We start from the raw sequence: 18,172 nt of genomic DNA, 5'->3' as shown, positions 1-18,172 counted from the left end.
ACTCCTGTAGTAATTTAACCGATCTCAATATGTGGTTAAAGTAAATACACATTGGTCTAAGGAAAGCAGAATAAGGCCCTTTGTTGTTTCTGCCATGGGAATCTGCTAAGCTGTATGGCCTACCATTAAGAACAAGAATTTCCACAGCTGTCATTGCACAAAACATACATCTCAATTCTCTACCTTGAGATCCAAATGAAGAATGTACATTTGGTGCATGTACTGAATTCCCTCGCAGATCTGTTTTATGAACAAGATAGTATCCATCTCTGTCAAATTGCAGTTTTCATCAATAATTCGGTCAAATAACTCTCCTCCTTCCACACTGATGAGAGAAAGACAATAAAGTGGTGACCAAGTCCAAATCCAATCCCATGCAGTTAGAGTAATACAGAATTTATGCTATTGACTATTTTAATCATTCACAGTCAAGTTCAGTAAGGTGGGTCTACAATATGAGCTGAACTGAACTTTCTGAACTATGTCTGATCTGAACTTTCCAGGAACTGGGTTCTACTTACTGGCCTGAACTTCTTCAAGGTCTCAGAGTCCAGTCTCCCATCCATTGGTAAGTACAAAAGTCTTGAAATTTGAACCTTATGCTGTCTTGAGTCATCATTTTGTACCAATGAAATTAATGAAGTCACATGGAAAACCAAGAAAACATGCTGGAGAATCTGCATTTAAATTCGCAGTCTCCTCCCTCAGAGTTTAAGAGGGACATGACCCAAAATTTCAATTTGAAACTATCTAAAGTCAACAAAAATGACTTCTTAATTTCTCAGCACATTCCAGAATGCCTTCAGCTTACCCTTTCATAGCTACACAGACATTTACCTTTTGTGATATGCTAATTATGTAGACCAAATTCAGAGGACTATCTGAGAATGTCCAGAATAGCCAAACTCACGTAACTTTGAACCTTCTGCCATGCCTTTCAATATTTTAGTTACACCCTTTTTGGCTTCCTTAAGACAACATCTGCTTAACTTGACTTTAAGGCAGCTATTTTGTGTCTAATTAGCCTGATAACCCAGCATAAGAAACAGGTTTATCCATTCAGGCATCCAGTATAAGGATTAGGCACATCTACAGCTGTCTCCTCTTCAGTGTAAGATGTCTTCTCCTTTGCCTTACAGAACTGGAGATATTCTGAGAGGTCTGTTTCTTAGCTGACACAAATTAAAATTTGAAATTAAAGAGAAGATAGAACATAGCTCTATCTTCAAATGGAGCAGGGCTTTACAGCACCAGGAATGTGGCACATCACTGGAAAAAAATGCATAAATGGCTGCATGGGAAAACTTTTCTCTTAAATTCCACTTTTTTTTGTTCCTGAGAACATCTTTTGTATGTTCTTTCCACCTGTAAGAAGCTCTACTTCTAGTTTCAGAAGAAAGTACGAAGGAAATGGACAATTCTAGCAAAAGTGGTAAAGCCAGAGAGGAAAAGAAAGGAACACACTTACTATTCCATGACTAGTACGATATCATTTTTTGATTCAAAGGCATCATATAGCTGGATGAGGTTCACATGATTCAGCTGGTTCATGACATTGATTTCATTCTTTACTTCATCCTGTAAAGAGTCATGAATATTGTTACAGAAGCCTTTTCTCTAAGAAAGCTACATGAAACAGGACATAGTTTGAACCAGAATCTACACTACCTTCATCTTTTCATTTGTGGCAACCAAACACAGGGTTTTCCTTTGATTGCTCCTGCAGCAGTAGATGTCAAGGCTATAGGAGCTACGAGACCGAACTCAGAGCTCGAGTGGGGGACTGCTTCAGTAATAAGGTATTTGGGGGGAAAAGGAAGGGGAGAGTCCACACGGACAAGTGGTGGGTTCACAGGGATGTAAAGAAAAGAGAGAAGCAGAATAGGACTTGGTTCAACCAGCTGTAGGTATACAAAATTGAGCTGTGTAAGAAAAGTCCAGGACAGTCCTCAAAACCTCCCTTTGCAGTCAGGGAAGAGAGAGACTGGTACCTCCATTCAGTCCAACTATGTTAGACGTGCAGTTTAGGATGGGCTGAATCATTCTCTGGTGGTGCCAATCTCTCTCCATATACTATAAGGTGATTCTTGGTGATCAGCTTGGCCACAGCTATACCTTAGCAACCCCAGTTAGCTGAGACAAATCCCACCCTTGAATGCCATTAATGACACCACTGTCACACAAAGGATGCTATGCATGTCTTTCCTGTGAAAGCAAGCCCCAGATGGCCATGAGGCTGGCAAAACAGGCCAGACTAATTCTTCTCATCTGTATTTTTGTTGATGTCAGGAGCCCAGATCATGCCTGTTATCAGCATCCCTCATAGTGACATCAAGTCATTGCAGCAAAGGCTGCAGCGTGCTTGGGAGGGAATATGCTATGTCACAGGCCTGACAAATGTTTTTACCATTAAAGAAAACACTAATAGAATTAACAGCAGAAAGCAAAAAGGAAAGCCAAAGAAATAGAAAGAGCTGAAAAGAAAGTTGGAAAAATTAAGATTTTTAAAAAAAAAAAAAAAAGAGAGAGAGAAAACCCCAAAAGAGGACTTTGATGAGTTACTAGAAGTTCTGGAGGAGAAGGGAAATAGAACTAGAGCCAGTGGTAATCCAGCAGGTCCTATGAGTGTGATGGCTTGTGAGCCACTTGGCCATGGTCTGTTGTGTAGCTGAAGAACACTGTGGGATGCATTGGGGAACAAAAGACTAATATCACCCTCTACCAACCTTCTGTTTAGGATCTTTTGCTTTTATAATTTTGGCTGCTAGCTTGAGACCTGTTGCTTTCTCTTCGCATTTGTGCACTTGACCAAATCGCCCTCTAGGGAAAAAAAAGGAGGAAAAAAAAAAATCATCCAGCGGTACTGGTGTCGGCCTGAATGTAAACTAGGTTGTAAACAACAGAAATTATCCTCTCCCTACTGGGTTCCATTTCAATTGCTCTATTGCTGCTATTTTGTTGTGTAGATTAGACTTGCTACTACTCATCTAGGCACACCAAAATCACACACTGTTCTAGCTGATATTATCCCACTTGTATGATTCACTATACTCACCTCATAACATCCAATGACTAATCCTGGGGAGGTCAACATACTGTAAGGATAATAACTCACTTATGTGCACAATCTGCCCCTCTCCATCTCATCATTCTCCTCCAAGGGAGGGTTGTGATTTCATGATGAAACAAAGCCTTACCCAAGACCATGCTGCCATCAAAAATGACAATATCATTCTCTCTTAAACAATGTCAGCATGAGAGATCAAGTAACTACATGGCCTGTCAGATTAGCCTGCTGATCTATCTGAAAACATGCATGTGTTTTCGGGGATAGGACCCACTGAGAGGAAGAAGGCTACAACATGTGTCTATGTCCTGCTGGCTGCAATGTGAGGTAAAGTATTACAGCATCCTAGGAGCCCCGTCATAAAGCCTGAGGGCAGCTGGCTGACCTAGAACAATACCAAATACAAGCCAAGTCTGCTGGTGCCAAACCTTAAGCCAAAATTCACTCGCACAGTAAAATCAGCCTCCTGTTTTCATCCCTCTCTAAAGCACTGTTAGAGCTTAGACTTTCATGACTTCGGCTCTAGTGAGGCATGTTGCTTCCATTCACCTCCCAGGGTGCTTGGCTGTAAATTTGTGCCTTGCTTTCCATGTTGATTGGGTTCACCTGACTTACCCTCCCAGGATTTCATTCTCGCTGACATTATAATAACTGCTGATCCCCACCCTTTTGGCTGAGACAATCCGGTGATCAAATGGTGCTGGTGGAGTAGGACTATCATCTACAAAAGACAAAACAGACAGATAGCATGAGTGGTCACATGCAGTGCTCATCTATCTCACATTTTAGTCCCTCTTTTCCCCAGATAAGCTCATTTAAGAACTGAATACACCTACTCTAAGTTTTATAGATAGGTCTTTCTCTGTTATTTAAGAAGGGTTTTATTCCAGGAGCTCTGGCTCAGAAAACAGGGTGTTGTTGGAGAGCTTCACTACTAAGACAAGGACTCTTTTATTAAGTTAGCATCTTCTGCACAACAGTAGCAAGAGGCAAAGTGAAGACCGCTAGACTAAACCAATGTAGCTTCATGCCCACAAAGGACCTCAACAATTTGTTTGGAAGGAATTCAGCTTTTTCTTTTTTTTTTTTCCTCAGGGACTGTTAATAGGTGAGTATGTACTGTAACTCTCCAGTGGGGTAGGAAGAGAGACTGAGCTCTCCTCTAGGCCCAGCTAAAAGAGGCTATTTCCCAGCTTTTGCTGTTCATAGTGAAGAATCCCCTTCTCTACTGATTGACACAACTTGTCATTCTACACAGTGTGGTCATCTCCTTTAAAGATCACAGTTAGAGCTTGTGCACATGAGGGAGTTTCACCCTGGCAGGCAGCACCTGGGATTTCCAGTATGGCTCAGGACCCGGTGTGGTAGGACACATGGTAACTGTCACGTGCTGCTCTGAAGAATTTCTGTCCTTAAAAAAAGATGGCAGATAAAAGGTAAAGAGGGGCACAGAGAAGGGACGGGTTCCCAACATCACACTGCAGCAGCTACAGAGTTTCGGCACAAATGCAGGTCTCTGGTATTATTGTCCAGACCTCCACATGCTGGACCATTCTGCTGTCCTGACATCAATATCCCTGCTGGAGACCAGCCCTGCATGCCTAATTTCTCTTTGGATTTTTTGCAGGGTGTTGCGACTTCAATTTCATACCCACATTGTTTCTCATTTGACTGATATTCCCGAGAGTGACCTTTGGCTGACCAAGGTGACAAATACTTCTTCAACTGGTTGGGAGGGCTAGAGCCCCAGCATTTCAACATGAGCTCTCTGGTTTGGAATGCTTGCTCCCTTTTGTGTGAGGCTTGTTGAGCAATTCTAAAACTGTTCATTACTCCAGTGAAAATGATTAAAAACACAAACAAAAAAAACCCATGACAGCATGTAGCTGGCAGGAACACTTTGGTCATTAATGTAGTAGATTGTCCCTATTCACAGTGAATGTCCATTTTTCCAGGACACCAGCTGTGTACCTAGATTTTTTTTTTGACAGTGTTAATAACTTACATGGTCAGGAAGTTAGTTCATGGTCAAGGAATTGTGAAAAGCTGGGGCTTCTGGAAGTTTGCCACCTACTTGGGATTTTGCAGAGTCTGAATTGCACGTCCTTAAGTATGGGCCCTTGTGTGTTACCAAGACAGACAAAATGCCAAGAAATCCTCTACCCTAAAGGCAGAATTTGACTCTAACAACACAAACTCCAAGGGCCCCAGCATGTAAGTGACAGAAGAAAATGTCTTTCTGAAAGCTCAGCTCCCAAACATTAAAAGAACACTTGCTTGCCCAAAGTTTGGTAAAGAGGCCAGAGTGCCTCTTTAAAACTACACCTAAGTCTTAGCCTTCAAGATTTTTCCAGTGACAGACCCTCTATTTTTCTTTTCCTACACACCAGAGGGGATTTCTCCCTATTCAAGAATGACCTCCCATTACAGATCAAAGATGCTCCAGGAAAGACACTCTAACCTTAATGTCATCCCTAACAATTTGCCAGAGCTCAGGACAGGTTATGGAGTTTAAAGTTTTAGTATACTATTTCCTGTTTCCTGGTACAAGAGCCTAGCACAAACATTTAATAAATGTTTCCCTTTCCCACTCTCCCCCCATTCCCAAAGCAAAGAAATTCATTCTAAGTCCTATGCATGCAGACGCACACACATATATCTTCAAATCCTTCAGGCCATCCTCTCATGTGCCATCATTTCATATACAGGGATAGGCACTGAAATTCTCAAGCTGGAGGTCTAATACCAGAAATCCCTGCTTCACCCCAGTAAGCACTGTTTCAGAGTTCAATGCCTGAGCACCATTTATCTGACTGTTCAACAGCATCAGTCAGACTTCCACACAAAAATCTGTATTTCTTTGTTTTATAGGCTGCAGTTGTTCTCACTTCAGATTGCAATGGTACGAATACGAGCAAGACGGTTTTGCAGGCTACATCCAGAGCATTGTAGATTCTGTGTTAACACATGTTCTCAGCACTTCCACAGGTCAACCAATTTTGCCACACATGATATAATTTCTCCTGCCACTCTATACTTAGGAGTTTTAGCTCTGTTGTTAAAACAAGAGGGAAAGAGGATAGCATCAGTGGAGTAGTTGTGGCAGAAGCAAATTAGTTGCGACTAATTTGTGCCAGAACAGAAGCCTCTAAGATGGAAGCAAACAGAACCGTGTTATTTCCCATCAGCTTAGGATGTGGCCCATGAACAACTGCTTCCCGTCAGAGCTACCATGCACACCTTTTCCCCGTCAGAGCTACCATGCACACCTTTTCGCCCTACTAATTACAATCATGAAATCATTCTCTTCTACAGATGTGTCTCTCTGATCGTCACTGTAATACCAGTGGAATCAAATGCTTTGCCTTTAGGAATACTTCCTCTAAGAGCTTTTTTTTAGTTTTACATATGCCATCAGCACTTTCTGCATCTAGCCTGCTCTTTTTGTTGTCGTCTTTGATTAGACATTCATCATTCACTCGATGCTTACTGCTACCACTACGGTCAAATTGGCAGGTCTGCTCAGTGACTGAACTATAATTTCCTGTACCTTTTTCGCAGCCTTTACACCTGCAAGGACAAAACATGGCATTAGAGCAGGGTACACTTAAAGCAGAGCAAATTTAGAAACATAGGTGAAAAATGCCTACACATATATTGCATTCAAATAACATTAGGTTATTTTGCTTCACGGTGTAAAATAAACTGTTTTAATATTCACTTTGAGAAATAAAAATGACCCCTAAGTTAATCATGACAGCAAAATGTTTCTCCATTACTGAAATCCTTGCCTGAGTTCTAAATTTAACATTTGGCTATCAATCTCACCTTTAAAGCAATGGGAGAGCATTGGGATTTCACTCTGTTCATATAGGTTCCTGAGAGCTTAAACTGGTTTATCCCTGAAGGGCTACATATCAATGCAGCAAAGAAAGAATTACAGTAAACAAATTTATCAGATTAATTGCCTGGGCAAAGTTTCACAGTTTTATGTTATCGCTTAAGTTACTACATTTTGCAGTAACTTAATCCCCAATTGGTACGTGGCCTAATCTAACCTTATTTTGCTCATAGGTTATATGATGCTGCAGTGTATAAAAATAACAATGGGACAATTCTCCTCAGAGAGGAAGAATAGCCTAACATAGTTCCCATGTTCCTAACCTATTTCCCAAGCAAACAACCAAAACACACTGCTAGTACCATGTATGGTAGATTGTTTGCCTGTCTTTTTTTAAGGGTATAATTTCAGCTTAGAGCTCAGATCAGAGAGATAAACTCATTACACACTTTTGTATTGGGCTGGGTTTTCACCAATATTTATATTAACCAGCCACTTTGACTCGAAACTTGAACTACACATTTTTCTAAAGCATGAGTCTCTTAAAAATGTGTAGCCTGAGCTTCAGACCTTACCTTCCCTCTGGTGCCTCTTGATCATGGCTTTGTCCTGCCTCATCTTCATTTTGGGAAGGAGCTGGTGGTTTCCCAACTTTTTTTCCACTCTTATTAGCATTTCTCTCCCCTTTATTCTCCCTCTCCTCTTGTCTTTCATCTCCAGACACCTGATGTTCCTCCTTCCTCTCCCCATCTCCTGGGGACTCACTCTCTATCTCCTGCCCAGTTACTCTTTGACATGCATCATCAACAGCATCATCTTTTTGCCGCTTTTCTGTAGTGAAGGATTTCTGAACAGAGCTTCTCCTGTATTTGTAATAGCTTTCAAAAGCCAAACTTTCTCCTTTCTCCTCTGGCCCTTCAGTATGAAATTTGGGAGGATCCATTTGAAGCAGAACAGAACTTTCCCTCTCGGCATTTTCCTTGTTGAGCTTATCAACAACTTCTTCCTGAGAGCAGGACTGGCTTTTCTGGATGGCCCCCTCTGTAAGTAAACAGATTACCAAGGAATCTATCAGTAATTCTCTGACAGTGACAATATTAAGGTAGGGTTGCGCACTTAGCATAACTTCTGTTGCATTTTGAACTAGGCACTTGCTTTCCTCTCCCACTTTCAAGGTCAGTGTAAATGTCTCCTAAGCAAGAGCAGACTACTTCTTTAAAACAGGGATATCATGGGTCACAAACTCTTCCTTTCAGACGCAGCACTGGAAAACGTTTTTCTCACTCAAATTTATTGTCAGCCAAGTCAAGGTTACTAAATGCCTCAGGCAAAGCACTTTTTTGAGCAGTATGCCACCATGTGCATAGGCATGTGAAAAGTAGGTTGATGTTGCTTGGACAATTCTCACTGATTCTGATGAGCACACACGTAACCCAACCAGCTTCACTGGAGCTGCTCAGGAGAGTAATGGCTATTTCTGGGCAGTTGTACTCTTAGGAACTAGAAACTAATCAGAAAAAAAATATTCTAACCTGTTGAATCTGGAGGCTTCTTCTCTTTTGTTCCCGTCTCATTCAAATGTAACTTTTCTTTGATGACCTGTACAGAAGGCAATTGATGTATTAGTGTATACAGTGTTCACGTTCCATTGTTCCTCATGAAATTGCAGCCTGATTTTTTTGGTCAAATCCAAGTACTCTGTGTTCTAACTGATGCTTTTCCTATAAATGATGGTCCTTATTTTAATCACTACCAAGCTGATCAAATTGGTACCAGTTGGTAAAGCAAGAGAAATGATGTCAGTTGTAATCAACATCAGTGTTGGCATAAACACAGCCCAGAAAAGATCAGGATTGAGCCTCAGGGACTAAAAGAAAAAAAAACATCCAGAAAGGGGTTGTTGCCCTGCACTAGCTTTTGCTGTTAAAAACTAGGTTAATTAAACCAAAGCTAGGAATATTTAATATTCTAGTAAAATGTTCAGTAACAGTCTTACTGACAGATTTCAAAAAGTTTTTTGCTGTTAATCAACATCTAGTAACAGCATTTTTAATGATCCAATAATTTATTACAGGCTGATCAAAACAGTTACCAGGAATCAGAGGGTATAAACTATAATGTCAACTTTGTAGCTTTCTCTTATCTACATTTTACAATGTTGCAGTGACATCTAGAGGTGCTTTATACCAGGCCAGCTCCTCATAAAAATTCTGCTATTACTGCTACCTTTATGGCTATTTATTCATATTCCTATGCCGTTTGCTCAGTGTGTTTTTTCATCGGCCACTCCTAGACTTGTAGCAGGACAGTGACCACAGCACACCATGGTGTCTGCTGTTGCTTGGTGCTCCTTTTCCACCTGCCTTCTTCCTCTCACAGTACTATGAAACTGGCACTATCATTATTAGTAATAGATCCACAGGGTGTGAAAAATGCAGATACCTCCAAATACTTTCCAGAGAGGCTACTTTTGGTCTTTGAGCTACCAGCTGAAGCAGTGTAATACATATTTCAACAAAATATACAGGACCAGGCACTTAATTTTGAGTGTCTTAATCATGCAAGCAGTTCCATGGCTTATTCATATTTTACTCTGGGCATGAATCAGTTGTATTACTAAACATTTGTTCTGGTAAGCCCTCTGCATATTTTATGCTTTATTTTTTTGGTTTTAATTTCATAAGGCTGTATACAAAATAGGCATGAAATTAAAGCAATGTGTACCCGCTATAAACAGAGTTCAAGGGAAAGGAAACTCCATGTGAAGCAAAAAGAATTGAGAAAAACTGGATGAAACTGCATGAAAGGATTTCAGCAGGACTTGTTCAGAAAGTCTTGCTCTGCAAGGGATGAAGAAACTGTAATATGAGCATAAGAACTGAGACTGACAACTATTTGGGATGCAGCTGGTCCCAGGAAATTGCAAGCCACAAAATTAAAAAGGTCTAAATACAACTAGGTAAGTACCCTTGAAATATAAATTGGAGCCTTGTTCACACAGAACTTAAATATAAATGCCACGATTACAGATGGATCACAGGGAATCAACCAATGCTCATTCTGGTTTTTTAATGGTGAAAAGCACTAAAAGAAATAGGGAAAAGCCTCAGACTTACTCATTCTGCAATGTGACTGCAATTAGTAATGCACTCAGATTCCTGTAAGTGTGTCAACCTCACCGTACCACTGAGGACATCAGCTCTGATCAAATACAGTCAGCTGAGCAAATAACCAGAGAAACGGCCTCCAAGCTCTTTGATGCATGGGGCCAGATTTCACTTCTGCATTCAGAATTAATTGCAGGCACACAGTGCTTCCTACTAAATATTGCTGTAGTTTGCAGGTGTGAAATACAGAAGCCAGCTTTTGAAAATTGTCTAGTGGAAGGAACACTGGACGATGCTGAATATCTGAAACTGCCAGAGCGTTACATAAATTACTACAGTGTTTATTCAAGCATCATTTCTGATCTCTTACATTTGAACAGCAGATGAGGAGCTCATACTAATTGAAATGAGAAAAAAAAAGAATACAAATGAAACATTTACTGGTATCCTTCAGAACCAATAAATGTAGCTATTTGCAATAAATATAGGGTCAATAGTGCACTAGAATAAGAAATACAAATATAAGGACTAGATATACAAATATAAGGACTAGGATATGTGTAGACACATGAGTAGTCTATACATGAGCATCCCAGTTTTCTCCATGTTTTGCTATTTGTAGCAACATGTGACTTCAAGTTGTCAAATCTTGACCTGGCAATAAAAACATGAACTTCTGCTCATTATTTCTTCCCTGTAAAGCATGGGGTTGCGCCAGGTCCTCTGGAGCTGACAGAAGTCAACGTGTCCCTCCCAGCCCAGCTGCGGGAGGTACAAAGACCTCCTTGTAGTTTGTCAGGGGCATGGGCCCCCATGACGCCCGACCCCAGGCAGTTAGGCCAGCCGCTCTGAGAGCCCAGAGGTCATAGCGCTCATGGCCATCATGCTCTTCTGAATATCTCATGCGAAAGGTGTGGTGCTTTGTTAATGACATCCATCCCACCCGACTACTCTTCATAACACTCCTCTTCTTTCAGTCTGTTAGCAGTGCTTTCTTAAGCGTCTTTTTAACTTAATCCCTAATGGGATTTTATTTATTGACGTATTATTCTTCCTGAACTTTGGTGACGTGACTTTTTCCAGTCTGTAATTTCTAAAATTACAGGAATCAATATTTCTTAGTGGAAATTATTCCTCCATGTTATTTTTTCGCCTTTCTTTAATGACTTGAATATGCACAATGGGGTTAATTACAGTCATTTTCCCTATTCATACAAGCCAAAAGCTTTCAATGAAGTTTTCATTTTAATTCCACAAAAGGTTAAATATGAAGGGTCACATTCTGACCCTGCAAAATATACCAAAGCAAAAAGGTGTCTGTACCTACACAAGTTGGTGTCGTGTCTTCAAAAATGCATTTTCCAGACCTAAACATATTCTTTCATAGAGTATTGCTAGACCCTAAGTAACAGAAACAGAATAAAAGCCCACGTGATGATAACAGAATAATGCGAGATACTCCGGAGGCTGAAACTTCAGTATAGACCAATGGAAAAAAAAACATTTTTGGAAATTATTTAAGTTGACTTTAGAAACCTGCAGAAATTAAGCAATAAGCAATTATATATATAAATATAATACATTTTAATAGAAATTTCAAATGCAGCAAGAAATTAATGTTTTTTATAGACATCTGACTCCTTTTTAATGAGCTGTACTTAGTTCCATTCTTTCTTTATACTGTAGCAGTCCTACCCTTGGAATGTTTTCCTAGCTAACTTTCAATTTTTTTTTATTCACCTAATAAAGCTCTTTGATTTTTTTTTTTCCCTACTGCAAAAATTTTTGTAATGAATGGCCTCACGAAGCAGCCCCAACCTTTTAGTTAGCGGTCCTTTATCACCCCATCACATTTCATTTGATGTCAAGACATTATTCTCAACTTCAATCAGCCGATACTGAGACACAAAACTTTGCATACGCCTAAACCACATTTCTTACTCGGTGTCTCTTTCTCATGTTCTTAAGATACTTTGCAGAGCTTTATTATGGCAAGATATCCTGGTTTTGTGTAAGACCTGATCACCATCCGTTTACCAACATGATTAAGTTACTTGAGCTTTGCGATGAATTCATTTCACTAACAGCCAGAAATCAGCCATGGGCTTTGCCACCTGAGCGTGGTACTGTGGATGCTCCCAGTATCTCCACATTGGTACACAGGAGAATGCATCACATACGACAGAGACCTCAGGGCAACAGCATGCGTGGTGATGCCTCCTGTGCTAACCCCAAAGCTGGAATCCATCCCCTCCTTCCCTTTTGTGTTCCTCTTCAATACACACCCTTTTTTCCCCCCAGCAATGTAAAGTATTCAGTGAATGTATTTGATACAAACTCACAAATGATACAAAACGTACACATAGGAGTTCTGCTTCTACTGGCATGCGGTACATCTGCTTCCGTGTCATTATTTTTTGCTACACTACACAAACTGCTGGCACCTTCAGACAAAGATTTTGACTCTTCCATGATCTTTATAGAGCTCCTTCAACTAGATTAAGAAATCATTCTTCTGTATAAACCAAACTCAATTCACAAGTATCTTTTAATCACACACAAAAATAACCTCTGAGCCATGAGAATCATGATCCCCCCAATAGGAAATACGAGAGAATTTCTATGTATGTGACCTGCTGCCTTGAAAATACATTGGTAATGAGGTAACAAGCTCTGCATGAAGACACACACCAAATACTGAAAAATCCCTTGGAATAACACCATCCTAGGTGAGAAGCTGAAGATCAGTGAAGCCAAAGCCTTGCCTATTCCTCACTTCAGTTTGCTGACTTCCCACCCACTGCACTGGAGAAGCAGTAGCTGTCAGGTTTCAAATGGATGCTTCCTCCCGCCAGGCCATTCTTTTCAAAACAGGGAATCTTACACTGAGTAGAAAAGGCTTTCATGCAACCAGGCTCCTGACAGAGCCCACGGCCTCAAGCGTGCCATCTGCTATGGTGAAGACACAGCACATTGCACTAACAGTAACAGGTTGCTTTTAAACATGTTTACTTTTGCTTTGAGGTCTAGTCACGGTCATTTAACAGAGACACCATCAGGCATAAGAAGAACTTTGGAGGTAGATTTTTTTAACTCCAATTGATTGGTATAATTTTAATGTCTCTGGAATACACGGAGACCTGTAATAATGACCAACAAATCTGAGGATACCAATCCACCTCCTAAAACCAGAGCATTCAGCATCACCTGGCTTTGACACATGTCCTTTCACTGCATCTGGGAAATAAAATCCACCTGTTACTATCTCTTTTGGGTTTCTCACCTGAACAAATCAGGGGCAACATCAGGCAAGCACAATCACTGGAGACTCTGGCTGCTTATCTTACCAACATATTGGACCGCCTCACATCTACCCCTTCTCTATACTGCTCAATGTCCTCGCATGTGTGATGACTGACAGGGTCCCATGTGCTTCACAGGTGCACGTGTGCCTCATATGCACCTGTGCCATAACTCCAAAATTTTCTAGGTGCTATTCTCCACATTTTCCCCATTACCATTAAACGGCTCATCCTCTAAAGCGGGCTCCAGTATTGTCACAGTGTGAGAAAAAAATCCAGCTTGAATGCCAAATCAGTGGCAGATCTTTTTAACTGAGGGCATAAACCACCCATCTGTCAAACTACTCGGGCAATGTTTTGCTACAATATCAGTTAAGTAGCCTCATTGTTAAGAGAGTATTTCTCAGCTTTACTAACTTATCTGAGCTAAGCATGCAATGATATGAATGGCAAATATCTTCAGACTTCTTGAACTGCCCTTCCTAAGCTGCTTTTGTGAAATCACACTGTTGGGAGATTTCCAAAGGGTTACGAACTTCAGAAATCATCCCCTACAGCTTTGATGACTCACTTTGAATTGGACTCCAGAAATGCAGGTTTCCTAATAACGCACTTCATTTAACAAGAAGGCAGTTTGGGCGGAGGGGAAAGACCTGGGATCTCTTTATTTCCCCTTTATAGACAGACCTTCTCTTGTGACACCTCACCACGCAGGCAGCACCCAGCAAATGGAATGTGGTGGGATGCCTCCCAGGCTGTGCTGGGGCTGCTGCCAAGCCAGCCATCACCGCTTCTCCTCACTGGTGCACGTGTGTGCAAAACCCAGGTGCTGCCAGGACGGCACCAAATTAATTGGGTTCCAGAGCAGCTACCCTCATTATCAAAAGTCAGCATGGTGGAGACCCTGCATTTAGTTGCAATGGCACCCTCCAGAAGAGGCATTCAAGCATGGTACCCTTACTACTGGCAGATGTATCTGACTCCTGACGGGGGCCGAGAGGAGTCCTCACCTGAAAACTGACTAAATGGATAGGATATCTGATGACAAAACGTGGATTTTAGATGACTGCAGTGGGTGAAGACCTCTTGCCTGAGCAAATCCCTCCTACCACTGTCTCACCTCTTTGAGGAACCTTCTGCTTTTACAGGACTGCTCTCTGATGACCTGCCTTGTCTCACTCTCCTGCACTTAGCACTTATCTCTTCGTCTTCATCATGAGGTCTCCCTAGTTTCGTAAAGGGATTGTAATGGATTCCTAAAACGGTCGCTGTAACACACAGGCGTTAATGTCATGCCCATAAGCCATCCGAGCTGGCACGCAGGTATTTAGAAATCAGCTCTGCCTGCTTTGATTCCACACGTTCTTCGGAGTTGTAGAGAGAGCAAAACCACAACAACAGTGCCCAGGGCAGGATCCTACCCAGGGAACATTGTAGAGTAGACAGCAAGTTCCAAGGCTAAATGAAAGCAAAATTAAACAGCATTCTGAATTGGAAAGGCATGAAAAAACTCCTATGGCTGTCAGTAAGGGAGAGAACGGGGCAAAACAAGATTAAAACGTCATCTGGAGAAAACATACCGGTTTTATAGACAGAGAAAGTCAGAGAGAGAATTATAACTCTAATATATTATAGCTCACTCAAAAACTGGAATATCTCTACCAAGAACATATTTAGGTAAAGGCATCAGTCCTGAAGGGAAGAAGAGCATTCCCGAGTATAATGGCAGCTGAAGGCACTGACTGGCTGCACTGCCCAAGCAGTGGACGACCCATCTGCTGAGATTCTGCAGAAAGCCTCTACCCTCAAAACCACCAAGGACAGCAGAAACTCTTGCAGACAGATGAGAAAGAAAATGAAACAATTCCTGCCTATTTGGCTGGAATATGAAAAATACACAGAACATGGCCAACCTGGAGAGAATTTAAATAATGCATAAGGGACTCGTTAGTATTTGTAGGCAAAATGAAGGAATCAGAAGAACGATTATAGACTGAGGCTGAATGGATCTTAAAACACATGCGGCAAACAGCAGTTTCATTGCAAACTCCTACTAAAGCAGCCAGTGAGTTGCAATTGCAGTGTGATATCTGCACAGGAGGGACAGAGGGTTCAAACAGAAAACACAGCTCCCACTGCTGGGGTGTTTTTAGTGTGGGAAACAGCCTCAAACTGCTAATAGTTATTAGTCCTATGGCAAAGCCTGTAGAAATGGCAGGAGACTGAAGTTACAGCAACCTGCAGGCAACTGCAGAAAGTTCAACGCTGCTTTACAATGCCAACAAAAGGGACTTTCTGACTCTCCAGGTGAGTATTTGCAGGTTAATAGTACAGAATCTCTAAACTGTTTAATTTGGAGGAAATATGTGAAGTATCATTTTACCCTCTTTCTTTATAAGTGGAAGAAATAGGACTGAAAATGGAGTTACCGAGTCATTTTGCAACAGGATTATCACGGCCTACTTAAAAAGGTGAATTTGAGGAAAACCTCAAGACTTTTAAAGAACCTTACTGTAGAACTGCTGATTTCCCTGGGTGGTAGTAGTGAGAAAATGACTTAAAATGACAAGTAATACATGCTACTCCTCTCAGCCATGTGGTGATAGGGTCACGCTGCGCTCATTGGAAAACGGCTGGGAGACATTTGGCAGCAGGCTAGCTACACAATATTATAACTCCAACCCAAAACAGAAATAAACTAACCTCCTGTACAAGGCAGTGGAGGTATTTCAGGATGGCAGTAAAAGGCAGGAAAGCAGAAATTTTGCTTCAGAGGAGAGTGATCCCTATATTTTGCAAGAGCACAAAAAGTCCCTGTGGAGCTTGTGATCTGGAAACTGTTCCAGCTGTTGCTGAAGCCAGAAGAGAGATTACACACCCCAGCTGCTTATCACCCCTTCTTTACCTCTCTCCCATTCCCCCTCTTCCCTCCCCATTGTTCTGCCTTTTCCACCGCTCTCTACTTAATCTGGTTCTGTAAAACAAGCCAGTTAGTTAGGAAAAATTAAAAAACAATCCCACAATTAATAAAGCAAAGAGCAGCACCTCTCTAGAGAGGGAAGGATGGGAAGGCAGGTGATTAAGCACTATGTAAACACAATCCACTACCTTATCCAGATGTATCCATGGCCACCTATTGCACCACCTACTAGTAATTAAGAATGATTGGATTATTTTGCAGAACCAGTCCAGGGACAGCCAAGTATTTGTCAGACAGCTCAGCCATTAGAACTAAGAGGTGGCATTTGCTCATAGTTGAGGCAGGGTGGATGACAAACAGGCACATCATCCAGAACATCTGACCATCTCCAGCAATGCACAGAAGTGGTTACTGTCCTTCTGAATTAACTGCAGTGAATGGATCACCTTGCTCACAGCCGTAAGGAAACAGAATAGGACTGTGTATGTCTAAAGTGATTGAAGGGTTGCTCAGTGTTGCCATACGGAGTCCACTTAGGATAAAAGACATGTTGGTCTTACTGCCTGGTGGCCTGCCTTCTGCAGGGTCACCATTGTTCAAAATTGTCATCAGGTGGGGACTAGAGACAGTGATAAGGATTGTGTTAACAGAAGCAAGGATTGATTTCTGCATAGTCAGGTAGGTTTGCTCATTGCTATGCCACCAATCAGTGGTACATTTCAGGTGTAAAACTCTGCAAGGGTGAGATCCCCTATTTCTCTATTCCTTTACTTTTCTTTTTGCTTTTGCCACAACAATTTAAAACCTCATTTGTAAATCCAGTTTGAATACATGGCAGGCAGAGGCACAAGCAACCAACTTCACAGTGTCTCATGGACCAGCCTTTTCACTAACTTGCTAAGAGATGCTGTTCCTACCCCCTCACACAGAGGAGAGTCTGTTTGCCCTGAACGCCAATAAATACTGGCTCCTACTAAGCTGACAGCCAAGCTCAGCAGTCTCTGCTGAAGGATATCATACCATGTTCCATTATTCTTAATGTAGGACTGAATTCAAGTCTGTTTTTACTTAAACCCAAGATGACTAAGTGTTTACTAAAGCCAGCTGTTGTTCACAGGATAGCTTGATAATTTTATGATGGTCCTTTACTAATAAATCAAATGCACAGAGAGGAAGGTAATGACAAGCTAACATATGTATGCTATCTCATAAAACAAACAAAATATTAACAACATAAAACATCACCGGCATGATTCCAGACGTGCTCGTGTCGCCTTTCCTAAGCCCTCATGCTAGACAAGCTCCTACCAAGTCCATTCAACATCGCCAAGAGTCTGCCTAAACAAAAATGAACCAGTGAGGGGATTACAAATGGAGCTGCTGTTGGAAAAGACAGAGACTCCACTCGCCCCTCTCCTCTTTGGGTCCTTGTCAGTAGGCTGCCTCTGTTTCCACCATGTTCAAGCCCCCTACCTTCCACTTCCAGACCCTTCATAGCTCTGAACTTTCCACTGGGCACTTGCATCTCTGCCATCTTGGCTCCCCTCTGGCCTGTCGGGAGCATGACCTCCTCCTCTGACCTGCCTCTTGCACTACACTCACCAGCTCCCACAAACTCACCAGCAAAGCCCGCACGGTCCCCTCCTTTCTCTTACCCTGCGTTGCTACCACGGAGAGCCTCACACCTACTTGGGCCTCCAGGGGTTGCCAGTTCATTAACATCCCAGGCCTGATTCACTTTATATTTATAAATAGTTTAGATGAACATGTAATTTCACTGAGACAGATAGAGCTCTACCACAAACTGCAGTGATCGCAGCATTACAGAGATGACCTGTGGGTCTCATTATGATGGGGCTTTTACGACAGATGTTTTCATTGATGTTTTGAAAAGTAAAAGCAGGCCTAAACTCAGATGCTCAAAATAACTAATCT

General features: G+C 41.6%; 1 protein-coding gene across 1 annotated transcript in view; it reads right to left on the bottom strand.

Moving 5' to 3' along the window:
- The window catches only part of MYLK4 (myosin light chain kinase family member 4), a 68,984-nt gene that overhangs the window by 8,938 nt on the left and 41,874 nt on the right, over positions 1–18,172 (bottom strand). Inside the window, exons 5-8 of the mRNA XM_050890891.1 lie at positions 3,683–3,788; positions 2,727–2,820; positions 1,469–1,578; positions 184–325 (exon numbers count right to left, since the gene is read on the bottom strand). Of these exons, the coding sequence (XP_050746848.1) occupies positions 184–325; positions 1,469–1,578; positions 2,727–2,820; positions 3,683–3,788 (452 nt within the window). The remainder of the gene's footprint in view (positions 1–183; positions 326–1,468; positions 1,579–2,726; positions 2,821–3,682; positions 3,789–18,172) is intronic.

This window comes from Gymnogyps californianus, chromosome 2, assembly GCF_018139145.2.
Source record: "Gymnogyps californianus isolate 813 chromosome 2, ASM1813914v2, whole genome shotgun sequence".
In the NCBI taxonomy this organism is placed as follows: Eukaryota; Metazoa; Chordata; class Aves; order Accipitriformes; family Cathartidae; genus Gymnogyps; species Gymnogyps californianus.
Note: the sequence above shows the minus strand (reverse complement) of the source record. Positions and strands in the feature narration are given on the sequence as shown.